Source organism: Prinia subflava, chromosome 3, assembly GCF_021018805.1.
Source record: "Prinia subflava isolate CZ2003 ecotype Zambia chromosome 3, Cam_Psub_1.2, whole genome shotgun sequence".
Taxonomy (NCBI): domain Eukaryota; kingdom Metazoa; phylum Chordata; class Aves; order Passeriformes; family Cisticolidae; genus Prinia; species Prinia subflava.
This window is the reverse complement of record NC_086249.1, coordinates 3,208,839-3,233,214: the sequence shown is the minus strand read 5'-3', so window position 1 is coordinate 3,233,214 and position 24,376 is coordinate 3,208,839. Positions and strand designations below refer to the sequence as shown.

Below are 24,376 nucleotides of genomic sequence, written 5' to 3'. Positions count from 1 at the left end.
ACTTAGACTTGTAATCACATATTCTGTGTGTTTCGTGTTGTATCACACTGTTAGTCTGCAAACAAGACCTCTGAAGTATTAAACTGTAGTTAAGCTAATTGTCCTGTGAGATACATTGGTGATGACAACATAGATGTGTTTGTGCTTTTAGGAATGTGCGTGGGGACTGGGGGATGTCACTCTTGTCAGTTTAGTAAACAGATTAGTATGGCATGCCTAACTTTTTAAGTATGTGTTCTGCATTTTAATGACTTATAAGTACATCTACTATTAATTTTGAAACTAGAAATACACTGTACTGAAACTCATTTTTCAGGAAGTGAGGGGATAGACTGTAGCCTTTTAGCTCTTATACTTCCCCTCACCAGCCTGATACATTTTATTCAGTAGTCTTTGAAATGAGAGCATGCATCATGATAGATTATCTAGGAGAGTGCCCTAGCAGTAATAGGAAGAGTTTGATTGTAACGTGGCTTGCTGTTCAGGAGATGCAGGCACTCTGCTTTGCACACGGGGTGATACTTAAAAGCTTCCTCTTGAAACTGCTGAGCAGGGAGGATTACTACCTGTTGACCTTGGGTCTGCATGGTGATACAATTACCACTTTTTAACCCTGTGATTTAGTGAAGCTCTTTGTGAAATAAGATGCTCAACATTTCTTAGCATTTGTAATTAGTTATACTGGCAGAGTAGAGACTATTTCATGTAATGTGTAATAACAAGTGTTATTTTTTAGAGTCCTGGAAGGCTCTTGTTTGGTGTTCCAAGAGTAGTATCTGTATTTCCACTGTGTTGCTGATCGCAGTTCTAAACTGAAACCCCAGCTTTAGTAAAAGTGGGTATTATCACAGACTTTTTTGACATTTTTCTGTCAGTGGTCAGGATGCTGTTGACAGTAAGTTCCATTTTTCTAAGAACTGCAAGTATAAGTACTCAAAAGTAGGTACTCCTCTTCAGTAGGAGGAATTTTTCAGCTTGGAAACTGGGAATCTGGTTTGTTGTTGAAACCACGTGGGGAATGCAGAGGTCTGCTTTCCTTGTGTCAGGTCTTTTACAGATCTATATAGCAAGACGATACCCTGATTTGTTTGTATAACCACAGTTACCAGAAAGTCTTTATCCCCATGATTAGACTTCTGGATTGCTTTCACTCATCCAATGTAACTGTGTTTGTCACAGCCCATCAGAACAGCCAGGAAGGCCTGTTGGGTAGAAGTCACTGGAAAGGCTGGACATTGTGCTGTGCTTCCTTTTTCATTTTACTGGATTGTGTCCTCAATTTGGACCTTTAATGTATCCTCTTTAAGCTGCTCTCAGTTAATCAAATTTTATTTCCAAATTGTATTAAAGTATACCAGACAGGATGATGTCATAGTGTGGGAATGCTCTGTCTTGTTGGTTGAGTTTTTAGCGTTTGGCACTTGTAGTGAAAGGATGTGTTTGAGCAAATTTAATATGCTGGTAAACAAATTTAAATCTCCTAGCCTTGTGTGGCAGTAGGCACAGCAAGGTCATTTTTTCCTCTGCCTAGATCAAACCCAGGGATTAAAATCAGAAATAGAAACCTGCTCGATCAACTGTTGTTTTAAATCCCATTTCTGGAGTGTGTCCTATGACTGATTTCTGTGGTGGGTCAGTGATCAAGTTAATACCTATTGAGGGCAGTAGCTCTGCCAGGTCAGTGAGGTACTACCCATAGTAAGGTTGTGGCTTGGAGGCCCATTTTACTTTTATAAATAACAGTTATTATGCTTGTTTATTCTTTAACTATAATAGCCGTGATAACCATCTTATTGCTGTAGTAAGGTTGCTGAAGCTTTTCCCCATTCTAATGATGTTAAGAAAATGAATAATGAAAACAAAGCAAAGCCTTTATCTTGACCAAACACTGAAAAAAGAGCAGCCTTAGAAACTAGTGGCAGAGTTCATAGTTTCTGGTTTGCATTTTTTTCTCTTTTAAAATTCCCGCCTTCTACCTTTCCTTCATTTTCTTTCTGTAACTTTGTCCTCTGGCAGATGAGGTTTTCTGAATGAATTGCTTGTTTGCAACAGTGAGGGATTAACCAATACTACAAACATTCCTACCTTATAAGAACTGTACTGTGAGGATAGTTTTGTGGTGTATGCAAAAATTCTGGCTACCTAGACACCATGCAAACTTCTTTGTGTAGAATTGGTCATGTGTCCTGCTTTCAACTTGTTCAGATTTCATCATAACGTCAATTTTCCATGGTCTGGTACTTTAGAATGGAATAGGCAGAATATTGCATTTCTGTTTGGGTGCTTTCTCTTTAAACTTCCATTATCAGTCTGAAAATAATCGTGTATTTTGAAAAAGAGTTCTTTACCAAGACAGAACATTGGAATAGTGCTCCTGCTTAGAGCCTTCTTTGTAAAAGTTACCATAAGCAACATTCTTGCAGGGAGTAAAAAAATTGGCATGTAGATAATCAGTGAATGTAAATTGCCTTCTCTCTGTATATCCTTCCTTCTATACTTCATACACTTGGATCTATACTTTTTGTATTTTGTTGGTATGTCTTATGTGAATTTACAATACTAACTGCATTACTAAAGGGAAACCAACTGTTAACATGAATGTCAGGTTTCTCTACTGCTTTTCTCATGGGTAAGCAATAACTTTATCATTAAGAATCAAAAATACTTTTATTCCTGTGCAATGCAAAAGATAATATTTCTTTTATGGTTTAGAAGACTAGCCTTGATTTTCAATGCTTGCATTGTATAAGAAAGTTGACCATATATCTCTGGACTTGTAGAAATTACTGTTTTTAAAACACAATCTATATTTTAGCAAGTTTGTATCTTGTAAACAAATGAAAAATGAATATTGTTAACAAATAACTCAGATCTTCCTTTAAACTGTGTATAAATTATGTAAGGTTTTTTTTTCCTGATGTTGTAAACCTAATGCCTTTTAAAACCTAGACCCTAGCCATGTACTACAGTTAGAGAGTAATGGTATGTTGAGACCAACTTCGGGAGAGAATTACTAGGTAAACATTGCAGTAGTTAGGTCTGTTTACTGCTTGGGCTATTTGGAATTTTCACTACTATTTTTTTCACCCTTCACTCTTGTGGGATTCATGATAAAATCATGACACATTCTAAATGGATTTTTTTTAAAACAGGTATATTTCATCAACTTTTAATCAGTTTTCATTCCTCCTATGCATTGAACCTGAAAATAATTTAATTTTCTGCTATGAAGATTAACAATATTGCCTGAACTGTTTGGGTGCCCTGTCGTGGCCCACCAGTTGCTTGACTCTGACTGTATAAATGCAGATAGCATTGATTTGCTATTTAGTAATTATTTAAGAGCAAACTGGAGTGCTTCTCCAAAGCTTATACTATCAACTTAGTGAGTAAAAGCCGTGTTACCTCTGCAGCTTAGTATTGTGGTTTTCTTTAACATCTGTCAGCATTTGAGTACACAGAGCATTGTAGCTGAAACTAGTGTGCACTGGTTACCCTTTGCAAAACTTCATGTAATTGATTCTGTGGTCAAAGTTGGTAGGAAATCTTGTGTCTTGTGTATGCTGCTTCTGGAAAAAGAATACAAAATTAAACAGAGAAACAGAAGCTTCTCCTTTTCTGATTGGAATAAAGTAAAATTACCCTCCAAAGTCAACTGTCCTTGTGTGTGTCTGTGGCATCAGCATCATATTGTTTATTCTTCCACTTTGGAAACATATGGCTCAGTTGCAGTGTGGTAGCTGTTGAACAAGCATTTACTGTATTCTCAGGCAAAAAAGGTTGGTGTTTGGGCCACCTCTACTTATATTCTGAAAAGAACTTTTTTTCCTGTGGAAGATGAAATGCACTGCAGTTCAGGTAACTTCAGGCAGGAAGAAATCTGTGTTGAAGAAGCATAATGCTCAAACTTGGACCATTTTCCTGATTAGCCCCTCCTGATTAATTTTTCAGAATTCTTTGTTGCTTGCATTAGATGATGTGGATTGCTGGAGAATTGTTATGGTATCTTAACTGCAGAGGTGCCTTTATGCTATTTGTGGTGTGTCAAGGCGTTTTCTAATTCTTTGACTATTTTGTGCAGCATGGCAGAAGACGCTGGTTCAGTTGGGCAGTTTGGAAGTGTGGGTTTGGAAGTGTGTGAGCACTGATGCTCCAATTGTTCTGACCCATTCCCTGCAGCTGAAAATGGTGTTTAGCGGATGTCCTACTCATTAGATGCGTACTCTGTTTTAGCTGAGTTACTTTCCTTGTATTGTCTTTGACTAGCCTTAGGTGTTTAAGCAGATCGTGTTAAGGCTGCTATACTTTGCTTGAACAAGGATCCTTTTGTCAAATGTGTCAAGGGCTTTCAACTTTGCTTTAAAAAGTAAATAGATAATTTTTAGCAAGAAATTGTCTGTGTGAAATAGGCCCCCATTAATCCCATCTCTGATGATGTTATGAGATAATGCCTTATTACTTAGGTCAACTATCTTCAAAAGTGTTATGAGTAGTGGCATTTATTTTGGTTAGGGGTAGGAGGGGAGAGAGAGTTAATGTTTTTTCTGCAGAGGAGCTAGAGTTGACTTGTCTGGAAGTTTCAGAGTTAACTGTTTCAAAATCAGTTTCTGGTAGATTAAGGTAATGCTTCAATTTTCTCAGAGTTGCCTCTTGTTGTTTCTGTGATTCTGGATTAAGTACTTGGATTTTCCCTGTGTGTGAACTAGTGAAAGGAGCTTAATTTTGTCTCAGTTTGCCTCAATAAGAGATATTTTTTACTAACTTGCTTACTGCTTTTCATTTTTTACCACTGAGTGCTTGCTAAATATATACATGCTTACTTCCAGTCATAACAATACAAAAATCACACAGTGATATGATTCATGTCCGCTCCTGGTGTGTTGGTGAGAGTTGCCTTGTAAAGTGCAATATAGAGCTCTTTATTTTAGGGGTATTTGGGTTGTTTTTTTGTGTGTTTGTTTGTTTTAAGTTCTGTTTTCTTTTGAAGAAAGGTCTTGGCAAATCTTTTGCGTCAGCAGGTGTCATTTCTTATTGCTTAGTTTTAATTGTAAACTGCTGTGGTATGTGTCAGGATATCCTGACTGGAAACCATATGGTTTACCAACCATCTCCTTACAGACTGACTTCCTTTGAAGCCTTGTGTACTCTGTAAAGCGAAGGAAACCTTATACTACTTCAGTGGATCACTGATTTGAACATAATATTAGTATTTTTTTCAATTATAGTGCATAAAACTAATGAAGGTGTTGAAGAATTTTTGTGTGGCTTTCTTAAATGCTTGTTCTAAAATGGAAGGTTCTGGTAATGTGCTGTATTTATCTCCAAATTCAGCAGAAAGTGAAGCCTTATAAACTATCTTGAGTGTAATGATGTGAGGCTGAATAAAACTTTCTAGAACTTCTGAAGGAGAAAATAGATCTTCCTTATAGTTGGATATTCTTTTTCTATAGTTGAATGGGCTGGCTGTTGAAAAAGACAGCAACCAGCATAAGCAAATTGCTCTTCCTTGTTTTAATATTTTAATAGTCCTTCTAAGCTATGAAATTATTTATATTCTGCTTGTTGGCACATCTGGTCAAAAAGATAGACTTCTGAAAGATACTTAATTCTTTGTTCCTGAGATTTAAGTTAGGGTAAATAAGTAATTCAGAATGATTGCAGCCTTCTCTGCTTGTGGTCAGTTCTCATTGCTGACTTTTTTTCCTGAATAAACATTCTGATCTTTCAGATGTTTTTTTCCCTTGTGCTTGTTGCTTCAGAGAATTGTTAGACCTGATCAGTGTCAGATTTGTGTCTCCTGTAGTTGATCTTAGAATGTTAGTCTGGTTTCAAGTTTTCACTAAACCAGAAATCACAGTGAACTCAAAGTTCAGAGGAAAAAAGTCTGGTTTTCATAAAGATTTTCACTTCTGTATTTGGGATTCCAGTTCTTCTTACTCTTCTACTGAAAGAAATTCATGTGTGTTTCTGCATGGATGATTTTCAGGTCTAGCTACACGTGTAAGATTCTTTGGCCGTGTTTCTGACATCTCCTTAGAGAATTCTATCTGTCAGCCTAACTTCAGTGCTTTTCTGATTTTGAAAGAACGCTATCACAGCCAACATTTATTCTTTGAGAATCCTGCTTTAGACATCTCCAAACCTACAGCTGGGGCCCTGTTGTCCCTTTTTTTTATCCGGATGACCTTATCTTTATCACATAAAATATAAACAAGTTATTTTCAGTTTCAAAGCTCTTGCAGTTGTGGACTGCAGTTTCAGACATCATTACTGGTCAAGAGATGATCAAATATGCTTTTTTTTTTTTTTGTTCCTTCCACCTTATTCTCAGCTTTAAGGAGTTCTTTATAAGCCATTAAATTATTTGAGGTTTTACTGTGGAACTTAGCAGTTTGTGTGTAGAAATAGAATTTGCCTGCTTCCATTTTTTCTTTCCTACTGAGATGTAAATTTTCTCTGGGATCAGGACTGTTCTACAACACATCAGAAGGCTTCTTGATGTATTACTTGGTCTAAAAGTTGGAAGAATAATAGAAATTACTAAAATAACAATCAGTGAAATAAGAAGAGCTATTGGAAATGTCATGTTTTAAATACTGTTTCGAATGGTACTGGACTTTTTAAAAACTTCTTAGTGCTTGGCTTTAGTCAACTCTATATGACTCTCTGCTACCTCAGTCTAGTTGCCTGGTTGTGTTCTTGCACTGAACATTTCAGACACAAACTGTTACCTGTTTTCTTTGCTGTCTGGGGTGCATGAAGGTCTGTTAGTGGTAGCAATCTAAAGGCAGTGAATTTCTTAATGGTGTAAATGCTGAAATTACAGGAGAGATCAGCAACAGTGATAGAACTTAGAGTTTAGAGAAGTGAGCAGGATACAGGTTTTTTCCCCTCTCGCCCAGAAAAGCTCAAGGATGCATTTTTTTCAAGTTGATAGTAGTAGGAATAGGAATCTACTTTCAGCAGTATTAAGATATTTTTATAACCTTATTAGTTACCTCAAAAGAACGTCAAAGTCACTAATATATAATGTGGCAATCTCCAAATGATGCCTATAAAACTTTTATACCACATGGTCTTAATTTTTTCATAAGTATTTGCATATGTGCAACTGCACACACATCTAGAATGTTGAATGTTTTAGCTGAGCCTGAATAGCTCAGTGCAACAGCAGTAAAAAAATTACCTGTTGGTTTTAGTCTCTTTTCTTTCTAGAACAGAACATTACGGAACAAACTATCAGAAAATTTAGATAGCCAGGAGACAATTCTAATCTTATTATATTAAGGATGTCTAGGAAACAGAGAGTACCTTTCTCTTCCAGTAACATTTCCAGTGGTGACTAGATTCAAATAAAGCTATTCTATTAGTTTGAACTTACTCCTTGAGTAATATGTATTCAATTGATATTTGTGCCATTTGGGATCACAGTAATTCCAAGTCTGTTGAGATGCTTTCTTCTACTTGGTTTAAGTGGCAGAGTTTTAGTAGTGAAGGGACTACAGGGATGGTTTTGCTGAGGCACTGCCAGAAGCTTCATACCTGTCCAGTAGAGCAGCCAGCTCCAAGATGGGCCTGCTGCTGGCCAAGGCCAAGCCCATTGGCAACAGTGGTGCCTCTGGGGAAATGTCCTAAAGAAGAGGGGAGGAAGTCTGCTGTGCAGAAGCAAATGGCAGCTGGGAAAGAGGGGGGTGAGAATACGTGTGAGAAACAGCTCTGCAGCCACGCAGTTCAGTGAAGAAGGGGAAGTGTTCTGGGTGCTGCAGCAGCTATTCCCCCGCAGCCCGTGGTGAAGACCCTGCAGGTCCACAGTGGAGCTGACATTCACTGTAAGCCGTGGAGGACCCACGCCAGGACAGGCTGATGCCTGAAGGAGGCTGTGAGACCATAAGGAACCTGTGCTAGAACAGGCTCCTGGCAGGACCTGTGGTCCCAAGGAGAGAGGTGCCCTGTTGGAGCAGGTTTCCTGGCAGGACCTGTGGTCCCAAGGAGAGAGGTGCCCTGTTGGAGCAGGTTTCCTGGCAGGACCTGTGGTCCCAAGGAGAGAGGTGCCCCTGTTGGAGCAGGTTTCCTGGCAGGACCTGTGGTCCCAAGGAGAGAGGTGCCCTGTTGGAGCAGGTTTCCTGGCAGGACCTGTGGTCCCAAGGAGAGAGGTGCCCTGTTGGAGCAGGTTTCCTGGCAGGACCTGTGGTCCCAAGGAGAGAGGTGCCCTGTTGGAGCAGGTTTCCTGGCAGGACTTGTGGCCCTGCAGAGGACCTGTGCTGGAGCAGTCTGTTACTGAAGGACTGCACCCTAAGCCCTGTGGAGGGGATGTGTTCTAGAGGAGTTCGTGAAGAACTGTGGTCCCTGAGAAAGACTCATGTTGGGGAAGTTCAAAGATGACTGTCTCCTGTGAGAGGGACTCTGTCTGGAGCAAGGGAAGAGAGTGAGGAGTTCTCCACTGAGGAGGGAGGAGTGGCAGAGACAAGGTGTGATGAACTGGCCACAGCCCCCATTCACCATCCCCTGTGTTACTGTGGGGGAGGAGGTAGAGTGGAAAGCAAAATTAGGTTCAGGAGGGAGGGAGTGGGGGGTGGAATGTGTTTTTAAGGTTTGGTTTTATTTTCTTGTTACCCTACTCCGATTTGATTGGTAACTAAATGAATTAAGTTCCCTGAGTTGAGGCTAAGTACCATAATATTGAGTACCTGTGACAGTATTTGGTGAATGATCTCTCCCTGTCCTTGTCTTGACCTATGAGTCCTTCACTGTGAGTAGGGGAATGAGAAAGAAGCTTTGGTGGGCACCTCCTCACCCAGCCAAAAGCAAAGCACTGAACTTCTATTCCAGCCAGGAGCTGGAAAACAATGTGTTTATAATATTTTTGTTTCCTGGTTTACAGTATCTGGTTTTGAGTACCTAAAGTCTGTGTGTTGTAGGTAGTAACTTTTGAACCACTGTCACAGTTCAGACTGTTATTTTATGTGGAGAGCTTTCAAAACTAAATTCCCCTAGGGTCTGAGACTATGTTGTTGGATAAAGAGAGCAGCAGATGACAAAGTAATTTGTCAGTTCTTAGTAGATAAACACCTGTAGCTAAGTTAACCTGCAGCAAGCAGATCTGTGTGGAAGTACTGCTCTTGGCATTTGTTTTGTGCTGTGTTTTGATATGCTGCTTTGCATATATTAGACAGGAAAAGACATACTTTAAGGGCAAACCCACAAAATATGTAGGTAAGCTTGTTTGCTCCTCATAGATATGAAAGATTTAGTCAAAATTTTCCTCTTTCGACTATGTTGGAATTTCACAGAATATAAATTAATTAGTATTTATGTCTTGGGCATTGGGGGTTAGAGAAATATGTTATACTTGATAAATTTGAAAATATCAGATCAATTTTTGTCTCAATGGATTTCTTGTCTTTTACATTCTCCTGTTTTTGTTTATAGGTAAGATTGTGCCAAAACCCAAAGCTTCAACTTAAAAACAGCCCACCTTATATACTTGACATTCTACCTGATACTTACCAACATTTGCGGCTTATACTGAGCAAATATGATGACAACCAGAAACTCGCACAACTCAGTGAGAATGAATATTTTAAAATCTACATTGACAGTCTTATGAAAAAGTCAAAACGGGCCATAAGACTCTTTAAGGAAGGAAAGGAAAGAATGTATGAAGAGCAGTCACAGGACAGGTAAGTGAAGTACTTAAATATGAAGTAGATCACCTGGTCTGTCTGCATTCTTAACACTGTTGTCTGCAGCTATTGTGTTTTAACATTCTTAATTATTCAAAGAGCAGAAATATTTATTGCTTGGATTCATTGACCCTGCAGGTCAGTCAGTAATTTGCTGGATTTGTTTCACTCTATGCTCTTATCTGTCACTTTGTGACCTTTAAAACCAAGTGCATTTCCTTCATAAAACATTCATTTCATTGTAATGACTTATTCACAGGGCTTACAGTATGTAGTTTTCCTGTGGTAGAGAGAGCGACTTAACTTGGATTGAGCTTGGCCTCCCTCCCTACCTTAGATCCTTAAACTTTGGGAGCCATGGTGGATACTGACTTAGAGTTTTCACAGGTGATGGAATGAAGCAAAACAATATCCACATTTTCAGACATTACGTGATTTTATAGTAAGGTAATAATGTTAGTTTCATGCTTTGAAACCTTTTCAGAAACCTAATGGATTCTTGATTTGCAGTGGTTCAGTTTTAATAAAAGGAATTAACGTGCGCTTTATCTGCACTCTTGGTGGTAACCGAAGAGGTTTTTAATATTTGATTTGATTCCCTAATATTTTAAAAAATAATGTTTCAGGAAATTCTGTGCAAGATCTGCAATCTCATTTTGGGAAGAGAGGGATGCAATGTTGTGCCTTGTGTGGTGTTACTGGAAATCTATTCAAATGAAAGAGACAATGCTCTTTCTGAAGTCTCCTCTTGTTAAAGGAGATTGTGGGAAATGGGATGTCAAGTGAATGGAAGACTGAATTCCTTCTCTGCTGTCTGCACTTGAGCTCTGAGGCAGGCATGGTGGCAGTATAATTTTACAGCTGGTGAAATTGTTGGTAGAAGCAGTGAAATGTCTACATTCTTGTAAATGTCACTGCTGTTATGTTTGAATTATACATATGTTCCTTCCAGATCTTTGGGAAAGATTATAGCTATTCAGTCTACTGTTGTACTCTTTTGGGCTTGGTGGGGTGTCTGATATTTGCTTGACATCTAAGGACGTTTTTCTTAAAGAACATCAAGACTGTCCAAGTGTGAGTATCTTAGGCAAGAACACTCCCAGGGGAGCAAAATACACTGTTTAAGGTGTTTTAGTGATCAGTAAAGATTTTGGTGAATGCATGTTTTTTTGTGTTTGAATTTTAAAGTATGTAAAGCACTTTTCAGTCTAGATGCATTCTTACCAGAACTCTTGAGAGAGCTGCTCATCACTGAGCCTATGGCTACCTATGTTAGGCATCCCATTTGGTGTATGGACAGAAGTCATTGTGTTTCAAAGGAAATATGAGTTTGTCATGACAAGGGAAATTTGACAGAAGTAGTTGGATTATATAAGCAGGTTCTATTTTGACTTACCTGTGTTGTATGGAACCCTAAGCTAGTTACAGGTTTGCTTAAAGCAAATTTCAGTGTCACTTTTTCAAAATACTTGCAATAAGCCCTCTTCAGTCATTCTGGCAGTATGTTAGTAATTCCATCTAGTTGCTAGAGTTGCTTCTTTCTAGTTACCCATTTCATTTCCTGCATTAGGGTAACAGTGGTGATAGAGGAACATATTTTGTGAAGCACAGAGTTTTTGAAGAAGGTGTAGTTAGCATATTTACTGTCTGTTTGGGCCATTCTTATGAGATGGTTGGAGAGGAGGGATTTTAAAACAAATCATACTAATGAAGCATACTGAATCACAATAACTATTTCAGCTTTTTAAAATCAGTATCTCAGAAGGTGACAGCTATCTTGTTTTGTTTTATTTTGCGTAGCTGATGGAGTTCAGAGCTTGAGAAAAGAAGCATAATAGAAATGTTTTTCTTGTTTTCAAATTGTTAGTTGTGTTTCCTATACAAATTGCATTCTGACCCACATCATTCCAAGTAAAAATCTATATCTTTATGATTTTCAGAACTCTTTCATCTACTGATGATGTTTTAATCTGTATGTGTGTCCAAGTTTTAGGTTGAATAAAGGTGTACTTGTTTGCTGAGCCATATGACTAATTATCTGAGCACTGCTAAGCAGTGCTTCAATATGCTTGATCATGCTAATTCTTGGTAACTTAGCAAAAGACGTTTTTAATGTTTAGCCTCTTTGGTTCCAAATATGCTTACATTAACCGTATTTATTAGCATTATAATGTAATTGTAGCAGTAATCATTTAAAGATTGTATTTTTGAAGATGCTTCTAAAATGACTGTCAAATTGAAGTAGTCAGTTTGTAGTAGAAGTATTGGAAAATAGTAAATAAAAAAAAAAGTAAGGGAAAGGTTGGCACATGGACAGTTTCTGTGGTTTTCATTCTTATTTTCTTTCAGTTTCTGGATAAAAGGGCATCATGGAAAAGAGAAATGCTTCATTCTTCCTAAATTTGATTGGTATCATTTTAACCTATTAACATTGTTGACTAATCTTCATTTTTTATAGTGATGGTACATTTAGAAACCAGTGCCAATATACATGTGATTTTATTTGTGTGATGACACAAAAATTACTCTATTGTGAATAATTTATCATGAATTTTAGCTTTCAAAGATCCTGTGGATGAAGCAAGTTAGAGAAGCAGCACTAATGCAGTTCAAGCTTGTGTGTTAGCCGTTTGTACTAAATCTGACTGGCACAGTATCTAGTTTCCATATCAAACACATATGATAGCCATTTAAGAGTAGTTGGTGCTGTCATTCTGTACTCTATTGGATAAGTCTTGCTGAGAAAGGAAAATAGGGTTTGCAAGTTTGTTTCTTGTGCTTAACTGCATCTATTTTCTGAGTATGGTGCCGTCTACAAAATTATATCCTTTCAGTCTTTTTGCTTAATGAAGTAAGAGATAATGCCCTGTAAGTTCTGTGAACTGTACAAGATACAGGCTGCACATAACTCTTTCTATGAACTGAGTAATTTTACTTTTCGTTATAGATTTTACTTTTTAAAAGGTTATTAGTGCAAGCATGTTAGAATTACCGGTTCAGGCTCACCTATTCTTAAAAGGCTTTCTCTGTCTTTGAGGGTTTTGGGGTTGTCTTTTCTTTTTGTTGCTTTTCTTTGCGGCCTTTGTTTGTTGGGAAGTAAACTAAAGCTGGAAAGCATCATTTCTGTGAAGTCCAAACTTCCTTCCCTTTTGCCATATTCCAGAATTAGGCATTCAGAAAAAATAAAAAACTTTGTAGAATGGCAGTTTTTGAGACAAATGTGTTATCCAGGTGTAGAAATCAAACACATAAGTTATAGTAATAAGATTATAGTAGGAATAAAGTGGCAGTGGGGAGTTTACATTTGGATTCATTCAAGGTGCTGGATGTAGTCTTTGCTTCTTACTAATGGAGACAAGTGAGAGGTTTCCTGTGATTTCCTGTAAATCGTATCCTCAGAAGAATGTCTTGAAATGGAACTTACTCTTTGAGTTTTAATATTGCTTGCCCTCTGCTGTAGGCCCTTTATATGAGGAGAGGCAGAAAAGTATAAGACCAGGGTGTATATTTATATTTAATAATTGCTTAAAATGCTCCTTGGTTCAGCCAAAGTTGGTTGGTTGTTTTAAAGTGATATTCCAGAAGTGGAAGATGGATATTTCTTAAGTAGCCGATGGTATGGATGAAGATGTCAAGAGGAGAAGATCCGTGGTGGTTTTGTGGTCAGTGTAGGAAGGTGTGCATGAAGGAAATGTCAAAGAAGTCATTCAAGGCGATCATAAAACCACTTCTGTCTAGAAAGTCTTATTAAATTCTCTTGTGCATCTGTCCATTTGGTGTCTTGATTCAAAGTCCATGTTTCTATATTGTACAACTTGTTTAAATGTTGGTGCGGAATACTTACAGTCTCTTAAGTCTTCTAAGGAGGTCTTATTTCTGCAATTCAAGTGCTAGATCAGGTTCTCCTTTGTTACTGTTCATGTTGGTTACTGGGTTTATACAGTATTCCATTTCTCTTCCTTAAGTCTGTGTTGACAACTGTGAGCAGTTATGGTTCTTGGATGAAGTCCTTGAACTGGTACATTAAAATACACAGTGCTCTTTTTGACACAGAAACTTCTCACCTATTTCTCCTTATCCTGAAAGTACAGACTTGAGGTTACAATAGTATCAGGATGGGTGTCAGGTGTGCCAGCTGTGATGCAGTGGCCCTTGTGTACTTCTGTCCTGTCCTGTGAGGTAACTTGCCCTGCTTCCTTGAATTATCTCTGCTTGTATCACAACCTTGTTGTTTCATTTATAGGAATTCAGGAAATTTATAACTTAGCTAGCCTCACAACTTGTTTGTGTCTCCAGGCAAAGGAGGTTTTGTTGATTGTGGGAAGGATCAGGAAGAGTAAAGTTTTAATTCAGGATGATTTTGTTTGGAGAAGTTAAGATTGTTTTGGCTGATGTTGCTTTGTTTGACAAATAGAATGTACAGATTCAGAAAAGGACGCTAATGGCTTTTTTCACAGAGCCAGTTCTGGCTTTGGGTTGACATCACATAGATAACTTGGTAATTATCAAATAAAAGTTGTGGGCTCCTTGGTATCCTGTGATTTGCTCCGTTTGCCAAGCATATTATGTAGTTTTTGATCTCCAGTAAATTCTGAGCTAAGCTATACATACCATCAGTCTGTTGGTTAACATGATATGTAAAGCCGTAAACTTAAACTGTCTGAACACATTTTAGAGATACAATGTATTGACTGTTTTATCTTGCTGAAGCTGAGAGAAAGGAATATAGTATTTGTCTTTCCCTCTGTTGTATTTATTTACCTGTATATTTAGATGAATCCTTCACTAGATTTTCAGTAAAAGTTGCCTTACTCTGCTTGAAAGTCTTCTGGAGTGTTGGCCCATTGCTCCTGTGTGTCCCTAGAAAAAGGAAGGCACTTCCAATGTATAATGTATGATTAGTTGGAAATGGAACTTGGCTGCAATAAATAGCCTCTAACAAAGAGTCTTCTTCCAAGGAAAAGTGTGTGACTGATTAGATAGGGTTGCATGGGAAGAAGAAATGCAATGAATTATTTTTTTTAAGCTTTTATGTTATGGTGAGAATTTCCACCTTCTTCTCCCCTCCTGTTCCTTAGATGAGATATAAAACCAGATGTAAACCCAACAGCTTTAAAAAACCCTTTGGTGTACCTGACCCACATGAGTAGTTGAGCCTCAGTGCAGATTTGGTGGAGCACAAGCTGTTTGCTATTTTTGGTTGTAGTTTAAATTAAAAAAGGAATGTTACACAAACACACTTTTCAGACAAAGAGACGCTTGTTGCAGGGGGCAGGTGAGAACGCGTGGAGGTTACAAATGGTAGAGCAGTATTATGACAGCTTGTTCTCAGCATAAATGCAAACAGGCTGTGTGCTGGCAGTTGTTGTAAGGCAGTATTTAAATTCTAGCTTGTTTTTTTAATCATCTTCGGTGCTTGGGGGTGGGTATTGTCAAATGAGAACAAAGGAAGTATTAGTACCAGAGTTACTTAGAGGCAACAATTTATTCAGATAGCAGAGAAAGACAAGGATTTTAAAACCACAAAAGATCCTAATGAAAAAATAATGGCTTGTAAATTCTTATAATTGATTTAGATCCTTGATTCATATCTAGTTGCAAAGAGGAAAGATATGTACACTTTGCCTTTGACTTTTTACTCGTATAAAATCAAACAGCATTTTGTACGTTAGTGAAAGGTCTCTTTCAAACATTATTTTACAAGTAATGTAGTGTTGACAGTCATGTCTGAGTAGAGTTCGGTTAGTTGTAAGGGGATATATACACAGGCTGATATTTTCCTTGTTGTCTTTTGTATAATTATTTATGTCTTATGAAAGTGTGCATGATGCTGTTGCCAAATTTTAAAATGCCATGCCATTTATACCCATTTTGGGCCAGTGTGAAAGCTCACAAAAAGCACAGTTAGGGAAATCAGTCCTGTAGGCTTTCCATGGATTAGTTTCCTTTATGATAAAGCTAATGGTAGTCCTGCTGCTAGGATTATACAAATTGTTGCAATGTCTAAACTGACATCATTTTTCTATGATTTCAATTTGTCTTTAGAGCATAATATAGGATGGCCCAATGAAGTGGGGGAAGTAGGTGGTTTTCTGTCCATAGAGAGAGAACCTTTGCTCAGAGGTGTCTGGAAATACTCCATTGCAGGGAGGACACCAGTACCCATTTCTGGTCTGCAGCAGCTCTGTGTCTCTCATCCCTTCCCCATACTTGCTTGCAGGCTCTGTGTAGGGAGCAGCTGTGCTTGTGGGGGCGGACCATGGTCACCAACTATAAATAGAGCTGTGTTATTAGGTATGATAAAGCCCAGTTGGCAACTTTGGGAACTTTTTCTGGAGCAGACAGTGCTGACTCCTGAATTTAGCATGTAGGAAGGAAGGCTCCTGTAAAGGACCTGAATGCATCTTTCACCAATCACTTTTCTGTGTGATTTTTTTAGAAAATTTGGTCTCTGCTTCTCTATCTTCATAAGCAGTCTATATTCAGTGATAAGGTATTTGTTTTAGGATGCCTTCAACACTAGCCTGCATGATGGAAGCTGCTTGCCATGCAAGCAGGAACACAGAGAAAGATTATAGAAGAAAGGATCCATTTTTATGAAATGTATGCCTAAACTTATAAGCACATATAATTTTATTTTTAGGCTATAAAAAGAAATGGTTTCCTTTTCCTTATCTTCTGGCATGGTTTTCCATTAAAAATTAGAAACATGAAAGAATAAAAGTCTGCTTTTATTCTATAAAGAGATGAAAAAAAAAAGTTGGGAATAATCACTTTCAAGAGCTACACTTGCTGTTTAGTCAATAGCAGCTCTTCAAAAGTAAAGTAAAGCAAATTTATAAAAACAAACTTGCTGTAGTGGTAATCCTTTGCCAAGGAATGCTTGATCAAGAAATCAGCCTAGAAGACATGCTTGCTGTGTATCAAACCTATAATCAAGGCAGTTTCACTGATCTGTAAAGAGTAAGGAATAACCTTCATCTGAAAAAGTATATGTTTAGATTAACACAGTTTAGTTCAAAACAAAAGTGACAGAGTGGGATATTGATGGAGAAGCTGATGGATGGAACTACTGTATTCCATTCATTAAAATCTGGCATGCTAGGGAGTACTTTGATAATACCATGGAATTTTAAAAATACTTTGATCATTTGACTTAGGGGTTTTTTTTCCTGTTCTGTTCTTTGCTTCAGTATTAATCATGTTAATTTACTTGAATTATACTAAAAATAAGAGTTATTATAATTATTTAGCAAGTCTTTTTATCAGTGGCAGCACATTTGCAAGCTAACTTTGTCTTTACAGGCTGTTCAATAATACTGTGCATGCTCTAGAATGAGGCAAAGCTTTAATATGGTTAATTTGTATTGGAGGAACAAGGATTTGTGGTTAAAAATGTAGGTTTGCTGTTGTCTGCACAAAACAGTTTTGTTGCTTGCAAGATGAATATGTTGGCATGTTTCATTCTTTTATATTGAGCAATTCCAAATGATTTAAAAGCATATTCTCTTGAGAGCCAGTTTAGGCATATAATTTGCCTGATTTGAAAGAAAATGTGATATTTACTCAAAGGACTGCAATGAATAAAACTATTTAAAAAATCCAAATAAATGGGATGAGTAATACATGGAAAAGACTAAGAGTAAACTCTGAAAAGAAGCACATCTTAACATGCAGTACAAATGGAAAAAGAAGTCAGTAAGTGAATTTATGTGGGAGATAAAACTTCCTGAGCAAGCAACCAGGTGACTGTCATCAGTGCTTGTTAGTAATGTAGATGACTAAAAATATTTTTAATCTTTCTGACTTGAGTGCAACGAAGGTATTCATTATTGAAACGTTTTTATATTTGTCTGTAGCATATGATGGAACTTAGAGTACGTTCACCATCATTTGCTCAGATTTCATGTTGGAATTAAAGAGGTATTCTGTCTCATAATGGAAGATTTTTCCCCATAATCTGTTTCATTGCCTAATTTTTAACATTGAGTGAAGTGAAATACATATTGAATAATATATTGAATTTATTATATTTATATCCGGCAAATATTGTGGCAGATCAGAAAATGGGTGAAGATGTAATTGTTTGTTCATTTTGGTATATTTGGTCATAATAATGATTACTTCTTCTAGTGTATCTGATGTAGAGGTAGATTTAACTGTATTTCTTCCTACTGTGATAAAAGACAAACTAAAGGGGAAACACAGAAGTAGCAGATGCCTAAGAAACACATTTCTGGGGTATACGATGAAAGATGATAGTACGTGGTAGCATATGGTGTGAGCTAAGTTTAATTTCTGTATGGGTAAGGTTGCTGTGATCTCTGTGTAAGAGGACTTCCATTTATAATTCTTGAATGGTCAAACAGTGGGGATGTAATTTTAGTACAGTACCTGATGCATTGTGTAGATCAGGGCTCCACTGGGAACCTGATAAGATAGTCTTTCGCTGCTGCAAACTGATTTTTGACAAGCTGTGACTCCACAATGGGAGAAAAATTTTGGGGAAAAAGAATTAAATTTAGTTCTTTTCTTCTACTTGTTACCACTTGTGGGAGAGTTCACAAAATGCATCCTTGCTTTTCCCTAAGATAAAACAATGAAACTATATGACTTTGAAATTTGAAGCAACAATAAAAAAGGAAATGGTTCCTATTATCTGTACTAAAAATGTGTCAAGATTGCCTTATTTATTCCAGAATTCTTACTTGAAATTATCACTAATAATAGTTTGAGCCTTACTTTGTTTTTTCTGTGATAGTGAACAGATGTGTCTTTAGGAATAAAACCCACAACCGTATCTCATTTTAAATATTAGCCCCAGTTTTGCATGTACCTTGCATAATGCAAATGTCTCCTGGTGGGGAGGAATACTGAGTAATAAGGTATGGAAGTCATATCAGCTGCTGATTAGCTGCTATCTCTGTCTCTTGAGCTCCAATCCAAAGTATTGCACTGTGTCTGTTTATATTGATGTGACCAACAGAAGACTCTTGAGAAAGTGCTTGACATATTGCAGGACTGGATTAGACATGAGGTACTGATGGCAGAAAGAGAAGGACCTGTGGGCTTGGTTTTGAGTGAGTAAAATAAGGGTCTCTTACAAATGCTGATTAATTATATCTGGGACCCAGTGTTCATCTTTTATTCTAGTATCTGTTGACTGTCTTATGCTCTTGGTTTACAAAAGATACTCCCCAGTTTAGTGTTCCCACAAAACCCAAACCATGCACTGCCGCTCGCTGCCCTCGTCCTCCTCTCTCTCCTGCTGCAGCAGGTTGGTGAGGAGGACTGCAGGCACAAAAGGCACAGACAGAGCAATCTTCTGGAAACAGCATTGAGATAAGAAAATGAACAGGAGATGTAACAATGTTAATGACAAAAGTTTACGAAAGGGGGAGTGTGGAGCTTGACCTGACCACAGCCTTGTTCTCTCTGGCTCGGAAGGAAAACATCTGAGGTGGAATGGAATAACATCGGGGTCCTGGCCATGCCCCCATCCCGGGTACTGCAGAAAACTAACCCTGCCCTGGCTGGAACCAGGACACACCTTCAAAGAGGGAAACCTGCATACTTAGTAGAAAGTCTGTGATCATTCCCTAGCTTGTTCAGAGGATTATTCTGTGACAAATTCTAGTCTTGATTACAGTAGGAATAGAGACATTTTAATCATCTTAATTATTTCTTGTGTGTGTGCTAGGCCTCAGTAATGTCATGAAGGCTTTTACTAACCTCTTTATTTGTACTGAAAAAAACCCAAACACCTTCACTGGCTCTATAGTAGAAATCTTGGTAATTTTAAAGAGGTGATAAGTTCATTTGTTACTTCTCCCTCTTAAAATAGGACATTTTGGGCAGTACAGTATTGTTCAAGGAATGACTGCATGTGAAAAAATTGCTTCCCATTACAAGTTAAAGGGCATTGATGTAAGACAGACAAATGTATTAGCATCTGTTTTCAAATTGTTCCAATGGAAGATGGTCCTTAGCCAACAGAATATTTTGTGAACTCATTTCAGAGTTGATTCTGAGTCATGGATGTCTGTCATGGGAAGTATGAAATGCAGGGTCAGTAATAAAACGTCTTGTACCCAAGAACATTTGTTAGAACAGTGTTTAATTTTTTTAAGAAGCAGTAATTAATTTGTGAGACCTGACAGGTGTATGTCCTAGAGCAGGCCTTTAATTCTAACTGCTCTCTAGTGTGAGAATGTGAAAAGACAAAGAGAAACACCTTCAGATGTTTTTCATGTCAGCATTTTCAACAGTTTATGGAGCTATAGTGAATGAGTCGATGTGTAACTTGTAAAAAAATAAATTATTGTGTTACCAGATAACTTTAAGGTTTAGCATCAAAATCCCTGAGCACCATTCTTATTTTTGGAGAACACTTAGTTTTGACAGAAGAAAAATAATTTCTTTAAAGTCAAAGTTAGAGGTTTCAGCAAATAGGGTGTGTAAGCCTTCCATCAGCACGCTTAGACTAGAGCTGTATAGGTTATATTTAATACTCTATGAATGTCATGCATGTTAAAGGAAGATATAATGCAACAAATAGGGCCTGAAAATACTTGTTTGTTCAGATATACAGCCTGTTGTGAAAATCCTGAAGTGGAGAACCTGTGTTCCAAGTGTTGTTTGTTATTAAAAATGATGACAATCTCTGTTAAGAACATCTGCTTGCCTAGTGTGCCAGCAGTAAAGGAGATGTCTGTGTTATGTGAACTTGGCTTGTTTTTGTCTCTTCATTTCTAAGTATTTGGTTTTAAAATTCTAGAAAAAAACTAATCTTTTTGTAATGAAATATTGTTCTAGCTTTCAGCTCTGAAACACTGTAATAGGAAAAGCACATATTCAGTGAGTTGCTAGATCATCTCAGTAACGCTGAGTTGGTCGTAATGAATAGGCTGTGTCTGTATTTTTTGTTCCGAGTTTGAACAGCTATGCTTCATTTCTAGTTAGGATATTTTTTACTGGTTGCCTGAGTCATAGTGGGTCACTTAGATGTAAGTATTGTGCCATTTAATTTACAGTACAGCAGTTCCAGGTTTTTCTAGAATTAAGAGTAGTATTTACAGTTACATGCTTTTTGGTCATAGCAGCAGAGTAATCGTTGGGTGATAGGAGTGCTGATAAAGGCTTGTGTCTGTTCTAACTTCAGAAGAATTTTTAATCCACTTCATTAGTGCATCTTACTGACAGCTCATTCCTGGTGGCTAATGCTCCAGTAGTTTACAGCTTAAAGATACATATTCTGTGCTGAAATTGGGAAAATACAGAAGATGTGGCATATATAGCCAATTTTTTGTCTTCCTTAGAAAGTCATATGTCAGCAGCCTGAAATCCTCTCCTCCAGTATTTTTTTTAATAGTCTTCTTTAATATGGCAGACTGGAAGACTGTATTGTACTGTTTTGTTTAGATCTCTGCACATCCTTTTTACTCCTTAACTCATAGCTGCAGCAAATACACAAAGGTTAAAAGAAAAAAAACCCGAAATCCCAAAAGTATGTAGCATCCTGTTCATGTGTTTCCTTTTACTGTTAATCCCTGTAATTAATGCCCTATGAGGAATGGGCTCTAATCACTTACAGAGCACAGTCATGTAAGAAGATGGGGCTGGTCCGGGGGGTGTTCAGCAGGACGGGGCAGGGGTGACCCAGCTGTGCCCAGCTGTGCTCCACCCTGTGCTTATGTGGGTTCATTAACTGCACCCATGTATGACTGACAGGCTTGTAATGATTGCCTGAAAGGAATCTTGCCTTTATGAAGTGGTCTTAGGTGCCACTGAGAAAGATTTGCTTATTTTCTCTCATTTTTTCTCTTCCATTGGGAGGAATAAAAGAATGGGGGAGGGAAGCTGTTCTGTGAGGATCATGGATCTTGGCAGTCACTTTGAAGTAATCTTTAATTAATCCCAATGCCAGGAAGAGACGTGTTTGAGCACCACATACCAGTTTTTTAGTAAGGGGAATATGAATACAAAATGCTCTTCTGAAAGCACAAAAGGTTTTTTCCAGCTTTTCATTTGTTTGCACTGCATGAATTTAGTGTTATTAATGCTGAACTGTCATGAGTGACCTAAAAGATAAACATAGTATTTTGAATCCTCCAATATATCTTCAAATGGGTGCAGAGGACAGATTTTTGGATATTTGTTTTAAAAAATCAGTCCTTTATTTATTGATTTCTGAGGTTGCAATTTGTTATTGAAGTTAATGACTGAAAAGACTTTTGACATACCTTCTCCAATCCTGGAAGTCCAGTGCACCCAGTCTACTGGAAAGGGTAATAGCTAGGGAAATAGTAGTGAAATAAAATAGCTGATGTTTACTCAGTGTAAACAAAGCAACAAAAAAGAGCAAGACCCATCTCTTAATATCTGTTTTAACGCGGTAAAAGTGTCTAGTGGCTAAATCCTTTGAACATAATTGGACAGAAGAGTCGTATCTGTTACAAGAATTTGAGGCACCTGTTGGGAAAAAAAGAGACATGTAAATGTATTGTTCCTTTGTTTATTTGCACTTTGTTTTTGAGTGTTGTACTACACTGAAAGTGTTTCCAAGGCAGTCTTTTCCTTGGGCAGTTATTTGTTCACACTTGTTTTAAGCCTATTAAGGAGTTCTGTTTGCCTTGTGCTTGATGTGCCTAAATAAGCTGGGAGGGAACAAGTAAACCTTAGAGTAAAAATCAACTGAAATGAAGACATTGAAGTTGTGGATATTCGTAGATATGCAATTTAAGATATCTATCATATCCTTCTGTGCCCTTGTGGAATGCCAGTTCCATGAATTTTGTTAATCCATTTGCAGTGTTAACAGAAGGAAGAGTATTTGTCACTGGAAAATTAATGTATGGGTTAGAGTTGCCAAGAAAAGGAAAAAAAAAATGTCTCAAAGGGTGTTTAATGTTCTTTTTACCTTTATGTATACTTGTGTCTCTTACAGCTTTCCTGTGTGGTAGACTTCCTTGTTTGTTTTGTTTTTAAAACCTTAGCTAAGAATCTGGAGTGAAAGCAAATGGAAAGGTAGTGATGTTTTTAGTACAGCTCCCATATATTCTATTCCTGGGTTTTCAATTTGCTTTGTGTAACAGCAGATGGTCCATCTATTGTTTCATTATTCTTTTGGGAGTCTGACCCTCTATAGTGGGTGTATGCTTTAGTGGAAAAAGAATAACTGAAGTAGGGTAGGTCTGCTGGTCATGGATGTAACTCACTTTATTAAACTGTGGATGACCTCTGCAATTCTAGCTCTTAAGATATTTTTTTAATTTGAATGCTTGATATTGTGTGTAAATTCTGTCATCAAGGTGTTTTTTTCTTTGTTGAAGTGTCAAGAATAGTTCAGATCCAAAAGGATTGTTTGCTGCCGTAAGCGCTGTTTTGTGAAATGGCATAATTTTACCATATGCCTTGGGTTTCATTTGAGATACTATGAATAAGCAGTGTGAGTGCTTTCAAAGAGGCATTCCTGCTGTCCCACATCAACCATGTGGGCTTTCAGCTAAGCTTCCCAGGAAGACAGCAACATATGTGTACACAATGTGTGTATTATATTGGCGCCCACTCGCAGTGTTAAAGATGTGTCAGCATTTCCAGAATAGTTCCCTATTTTAAGAGCCTTGTTTTAGCCTGGATGTGAAAGTTGTCTGTGATGGGACTTCACACACAGTCTCAGCCACTGTAGTTTTCAAGTGTGACTTTTTGCTAGGTGAATATAAGCTGAATTAAATTAATGTATGCAAATTGAATGGAATACATCTAGAGGCATGGTGTCATAATAGACTCAACTCTAGAGCAGTACCTTATCACTAAGTGTACTGAAGCTGTAGTGGATACCACTATTTTTGAAGAATTGTAGGAGATTTATGGTGAAAGAAGATGGCCTTGGGCTTGTGACTGTTGTCTAGGCTGAAAAGCAATGATGTTTTTGTAGTAATCATGTCTGAGTATGGGGAACTTCCAGTTTCACTGAATTTCTTCCAGCTGATTGAGGTTCCATCATTGTAATAGTTCAGAGTGGAGTCTTCCTTGCTTGTCAAATCAGTCTTTTTTTAGTATACTGAAAAATGGGTAAGTATCTGGCATGTTTGTTTGCATTTAAACTGTGTTCCCCCAAGTTTCAGTGTTTTCTTGCTGGAAACTTTTGCCTAATTAAGAAACCATCTTGTTTCATACAGGCAGCAGAGCAAACCATGGGACAGGACATGCTGATTCTGTAGGGTGTGGGTGGCTGTGTAGGAGCAGAGTTCAGGCTGGATTTTGAAACATGTCCACTTCAAACACTTTGTTTGCAGGAACAACTTGCTACTATAGTTTCAAAAGCTACATGCTGTAAACAGTGTTTGTGTTATAGCCTGGGATTTATTTATGTGTGGTTATATTTGCTGGACAGAAGTTATGTCTGAAATGAATGTGTTTTGAGCCCTCTTTAGCTGAATGCCATCTACAAGGCTTCATATAAATGGCAAATGGTTTCATTTGAGTAACAGCAGGCCAACAAGACAAGCCTGCAGTTTGAAGATAAGCAAATCAATGTTCTTCCACATTTTGAAATCTGAATTGAGAACCGACACCCCTGGAAAGAGCTCCTCTGTGTATCCCTGATAGGAAAGGTGAGTGGGTGGGACATTGCTGTAAAACCTCTTCTCTTGTGCAGCTCTACTGATCACATTAGGACATCCAGTGGTTTC

At 37.7% G+C, this 24,376-nt stretch overlaps 1 protein-coding gene across 2 annotated transcripts in view; it reads left to right on the top strand.

The window, feature by feature from the left end:
- The window catches only part of CBLB (Cbl proto-oncogene B), a 126,053-nt gene that overhangs the window by 1,645 nt on the left and 100,032 nt on the right, over positions 1-24,376 (top strand). For both annotated transcript variants that reach the window (XM_063393799.1, XM_063393800.1), the window contains exon 3: positions 9,430-9,680. In XM_063393799.1, coding sequence (XP_063249869.1) covers positions 9,430-9,680 — 251 coding nt within the window. The remainder of the gene's footprint in view (positions 1-9,429; positions 9,681-24,376) is intronic.